Raw genomic sequence first — 5,844 nt, 5'->3', positions numbered from 1 at the left:
CATCAAACAGATGCAAAGAGGGAGTCTACACTCTTGCTCCTGGAAGGGCTGGATTCCACACTAGCTCTGCATAAGTCACTGGCCACTAGATCTAAAATATGTCCCTCAACAAACTGAGTGGAACATGGCCCTTCACCCTCTTTCTAGCCCAAGTCTTAAAAGAGGAACTGGAGAAACTGAAGAACTGCCTTGTGCTCTGAATGTTTTGGATACTGTTCCCAACATCCCTTGGAGTTCCCTGCCCAAACTTTATTTATTCTAGCTTTTGGCATAGGTAGGAATGTGTACATTAAATAGCACTCTGTACAAACAACATAAGCAGCGAAAGGGAACAACCAACTTGGTTATGGAAATTCACTCCCTGCTCTTTTTCCACAATCAAAATAACTTAAAATAATAAATTATATGTTTTGCTGTTCCCACTATGCAGTAGAAACCCCAGCCCCCCAGAAGAAAAAGATATGATCATTTGAACAGAAAGGAGACAACACAGAGTTCCAGGCTAGCTAACCTTTTTATCGAGGCCAGATTCAGTGGGTTGATCTTTGGGATGGAGCTCTCCCTCTTCTTTGCAGCCTGAATCGGAATCCTCTGAACTGCCATTGTCTTCTGAATCTGAGTTTGCTTCCTCCTCTACTTCTTTTTCAAGGAGTGCAGGAACCTATAGAATACACACATGGATTTTCTTGCTCATTACAATTCAGTATCAGATAAAAAAAGTAGATGTAACACTAAGTGGCATAACCTCTAAGAAAACAAACCTTCAGCTTCAGTTACTTAAAATACAGTAAAAGCCCTGTTTTCCAGCATAGCTGGGGGATGGGAGGGTACTGGTAATCTAAAAATGCCGGTTACACGAGGCACAGGGGTTACCAGCCACATGTGGAGCGGGGGGCAGTGGCGGTGGGGGTGGTGGCAGCCACCGTGTGGCAGCGCAGGGCGGTGGATGGCAGTGCCGGCAGCTGCTGTGTGCAAACTCCACCCCTGCAATATTCGGCCAGCCAGAAATTGTGGTTAAGAGAAATGCCAGTTAGTAAAATGCCAGGTAACAGGGCTTTTACTGTAATGCACTTCTGGGTCCTGGAATAATGGAAAAATGAGAAAAAAATATCCAAATTTAACACAAAAGGTACAGCATATAATAATAATGATAAAAAAAATACTCCCATGTTATAAAGGTCTAGTTACATTGCAGTTGCACTGTTATCAACTCCCTCCTACATACTTAAAGCATTTTTCCTTTGTAGTCTAAGAAAGACTTGTTTTTATTTTTTTAAAGATTTTACTGGAGATCATTTTATAACCTAGTCCCTTCATGTGGTTATATTTGTACTTTAGTCAAGGTCACCAGGGCTGTATTTGTGTACGGCTTTCACAAACTGAAAAGTCCTGGATGGCACTTCCAGCAGTGGGATATCTGCATCGCCTGAAATATTACTTATGCATACTTTTTATCCACTGTGTTCTGAAGCACTGTAGTGCAACACTTGCATTAGATAATACTAAGTCTTACTCTGCACAAGGCAAGGTAGAGATGTATCTTATGAACTTATGCATCACTGGTATAGTTAGCTTTTGTGAGAAAGAACTCACTTTACCAGATGCTATGCTCCTGCTCATGAAAAAAGTGAGCGCTGGCTTAGGGAAGCTTACACGTCTGATTTAGTCTAGAGAGTACATCTGTACTGCTTTCTGCCAGTCTTCAGACTAACATGGCTAACTTCCTCTCTCTATTCTGCATAGTTACTCTAGGTCAAGGGTGTCAAACATGTAGCCTGTAGGCTGGATGTGGCTCGTGGAGCTGTACAGTTCGGTCCGTGGTTTTCTAGACAGACTCCACGTGCTGGCACCAGCCCCAGGTGCTGCATGAAGCACGTAGGTTGGACCTTGCATCGCATGCCCTGCATGCAGCCAGAGGGACATGTTTCAGGGGGCATGATGGTTATGGAGCTGGTATGGATTGGGCTGCACCAGAGTCAGCGTGCAGGGATGGTCTGGCGAGGTGCCACGTGCAGTATGCACCCCATGCTGGCCCCATGCCTATAAGTAGTATGCACATTCAGTGCATCCCTGTGTGTAGCATGCAGCATGGGCCAACCCCGGGGCTTGCTGTGTACACATTAGCACAGGGCATGCACTGTGTGCAGTGTCTCAGACCTACCCTTGTACTGCCTGCTGCAGGCACTGCACAGGAAGGTCGGTCCCAGTTCAGGCTGCAGATTAGTCCAGTGACCCTCATCCTGCCCTCAAAGCCTGATGGAGTTGGACACCCCTGCTCTAGGCACAACAATTACAAAATAAGTCACATTAAATGCAACAGTACTAGTGATAATGCCATGCATCATATTAAGTAAGTTTTCTGCAATGGGAAATCAATTTTCCACACCCTAAATGTAGGTCTGGCCAGATGGCTCTGCCTATAACAGCCATCTAATGGTTCCTTGAAAAAGTTCACCTCATCTTGCATAGAACAGCAATGATATCCTCTTTACCTCCTGAACACCAGATAAGTCTTTCTTCATTCCCGTCACAGTCTGGTAGAGAATCTAGAGAGACAACTATATGAAAATCTATTTGAAAAAAAAAACAAAAAAAACCCCAAACCCCCCAAAACCTCACCATTTTAAAACTGGCAACTGGAGAAAACATGTTTCTTACAGCCTCAGGCATCACCGTTTCCACTATTTTCCCTCCCCTTCCCTTCCCTCCCCACCTCCTCCAAACACATATGCGCTTCTGAACACAGGCAACAGATTAGGTGTACACAAACACCCCTCTCTGAGCACAGGTGACAGATTTAATGTATCAGGTTTAAGAAACCATACATCTAGGATCATGATTTGTTTCTATAAGTCTTCATAAGGAGAAAACATCTACTGAAGATATGAGGAAGAAAATACAAGTCTTTCCCATAAAGCCAAGGAAGGCCTGGTGTTTTGGCTTACTAATACTAGCCTCTATTGCAACTATGTACAAGATAGGTTAGACACTGTTCAAACATGTAGAAAGAATCCCCACTCCAGAGAGAGCAGGATAAAAGAACTAAAAAAGGTAGAAGTTGAGGGAGGTGGGGAGGAAGAGATTCTATGCTCCAGAGGCACTGCCATCAGTACATACCAGTGATTCTCAACCAGCATGTCATGGCACTTTGAGGTGCAATATTAGCACTATTAGGTGTGCAAACACCTACCCACAATTCACAAGATAAACTTAGAGATTTCAAATAGGACTCCACAATATCAAAGTCATTCTGACCTGGTGTGGTCCAAGTTCTTTGTAACAAAAGAATTGCTGTATTATTTTTCTGAAGTCAAGAGAGTGGAAGCTAAAAGCTGGCATGTTCTGAGGGATGCCTCGAGTCTAAAAAGGTTGAGAACAAGTGGTACAGACTATGTGGTCTACCGTTTGCAAACACTTACTGTGCGAGTAATAAGGTGAAGAAAAGTCAGTGGATGAACGTTAACTTTACTGTGTGTAAATGAGAACAACACCTAAGTCTTCAACAGTGCAGCAAATGCTGGAAATAAGTATTCACTTGTCACATCTACACAAGATGCTGGTTGCAGTTGTTACTGCAGTTACTTAGTACTTGCATAACCAAATACTAAATGACTGCGCAATAACCAGCATGACTGCACAGTAGTGTCCCTGCATGGTTGCCTGGTGACACTTACTGAACAGCAGCTTGTTACTACTGTGCAGCAGCATTTCATCACTGTCCATGCCTGGCGATACTACCGTGCAGTAGTAACAAGCTATGGTGCAGTAAGCATCTCGTGTAGATGTGACCACTGATTCCCACTACTAGGTTCCAGATACCAGCTTATAAAGCCACAGAAAAGTAGGGTTGGGAGGGGTGTCTGGAGGTCATCCTGCTCAAGGCAGGATCATTTCTGATTAAACGAAGCTAGTCAAGCATCTTTCTTTAAAATTTCCAGGAAAGGTGGTTCCACAACCTCTCTAGGTATCCAGTTCTAACACTTGACCACTTTCATAGTGAAGAAGTTCTTAATCTCCAATCTTAATTTCCTTTGTTTCAATTTGAGACCATTTCTCCCAATCCTGTCCCCTTCAGCTACAGAGTTTATCTTCATCTTCTTTCTAACTACCCTTCACCAAGGACAAGTCATGCCTGACCAAGCTGATTGCCAGATGACTGGCCCTGTGGATGCAGGGAAAGCAGGGGACATGATATACCTTGACTTTAGCTAAGCTTTTGATAGGTCTCCCACAGCATTCTTGCAAGCAAGCAAAGGAAGTATGGGCTGGATGAATGGACTGTAAGGTGGATAGAAAGCTGGCTGGATCATCAGGCTCAACAGGTAGTGATCAATGGCTCGATGTCTAGTTGGCAGTCAGTAGTGGAGTGCTCCAGGGGTTAGTCCTGGGGCCAGTTTTCTTCAGTATATTAATTAATGAGCTGGAATATGTGACGAATGACACCTCACTGGGGCTAGTAGTAGATATGCTGGAGCATAGGGTTAGGATTCAGAGTGACCTAGACAAGCTGGAGGACTGGGCCAAAAGAAACCTCATGAGGTTCAACAAGGACCAATGCAAAGTCCTGAAATTAGGACGGAAGAACCCCATGCACTGCTACAGGCTGGGGACCAACTGGCTAAGTAGCAGCACTGCAGAAAAGGACCTGGGGGTTACAGTGGACAATAAGTTAAATATGAGGAAAGTGTGCCCTGGGTGTGAAGAAATCTAACAGCATACTGGGCTGCATTAATAGGAGTATTGCCAGATGACTAAAAGTGATTATTCTCCTCTATTCTGCACTGGTGAGGCCACATCTGGAGTACTGTGTTGTTTTGGGCCCTTCTCTACAGAAAGGATGTGGACAAGTTGGAGAGAGTCCAGCAGACGGCAACAAAAATAGTTAGAGGGCTGGGACACACACTTCTGACGACAGGCCAAGGGAACTGGGCTGATTTAGTGTGCAGAAAAGAAGATTTGATAGCAACTTTTAACTACCTGAAGGGTGGTTCCAAAGAGGATGGAGCTAGACTGTTCTCAGTGATGGCAGATGACAGAACAAGGAACAATAGTCTCAAGTTGCAGCAAAGGAAGTTTAGGGTGGATATTAGGAAACTCTCTCACTAGCAGGGTGGTGAAGCACTGGAATGAGTTACCTAAAGAGGTGGTGGAATCTCCATCCTTGAGGGTTTTAAGGCCTGGCTCAACAAAGCCCTGGCTGGAATGATCTAGTTGGGGATGGTCTTGCTTTGAGCAGGGGATTGGACTAGATGACCTCCTGAGGTCCCTTCTAACTCTAATTTTCTATGATTCCATGATTCAGATCATTTGAAAATTGCTATCAAATCTCCCCCCTCCAGCCCCAGGCTTTTTTCAGCCTAAATTTTTGTCTCTCCACTGGACTCTTCCTAGTCTGTCCACATTTTCTTGAAATGTGAGACACAAAACTGGGCACAGCACTCCAGGTGTGGCCTTATGTACACCAGACTGGAAGGATCACTTCCCTTGATTTGCAAGCAATACTCCTGTAATACAACCCAGTAGTATATTAATTTATATACAGGATTTATGAAACCAAATGGATCTTTTTGCCAGGCAACTGAAAGCTACAGTACATCCACTTAAAAAGAAAAGGTGATGTCTGCAATCATGATTGCTGAAGTGCTAGTGTTACCCATGTACATTTTTTCTCTAAGGTAGGGGTAATGCATTGATATAGAACTAGCAGTCACCAGTAAACAGAAAGATAAGAGTCATTGGGGACTTTCCATAACAATCCATGGTTAATGAAACTGCCTTGGTTTATCTTGTTTTGTGAACTCAAGCTGCACAAAGTAATTCAGAAAGTCTACTTACGTTATCCTG

The 5,844-nt window shown here is 43.9% G+C and overlaps 1 protein-coding gene across 1 annotated transcript in view; it reads right to left on the bottom strand.

Moving 5' to 3' along the window:
- RIOK1 (RIO kinase 1) overlaps positions 1-5,844 on the bottom strand; it is a 25,171-nt gene that overhangs the window by 2,924 nt on the left and 16,403 nt on the right. The window contains exons 15-16 of the mRNA XM_025208834.1: positions 2,493-2,546; positions 512-661 (exon numbers count right to left, since the gene is read on the bottom strand). Of these exons, the coding sequence (XP_025064619.1) occupies positions 512-661; positions 2,493-2,546 (204 nt within the window). The remainder of the gene's footprint in view (positions 1-511; positions 662-2,492; positions 2,547-5,844) is intronic.

The sequence above is a fragment of the Alligator sinensis genome, unplaced genomic scaffold, assembly GCF_000455745.1.
Source record: "Alligator sinensis unplaced genomic scaffold, ASM45574v1 scaffold747_1, whole genome shotgun sequence".
In the NCBI taxonomy this organism is placed as follows: domain Eukaryota; kingdom Metazoa; phylum Chordata; order Crocodylia; family Alligatoridae; genus Alligator; species Alligator sinensis.
This window is presented reverse-complemented; position numbering and strand designations above follow the sequence as displayed.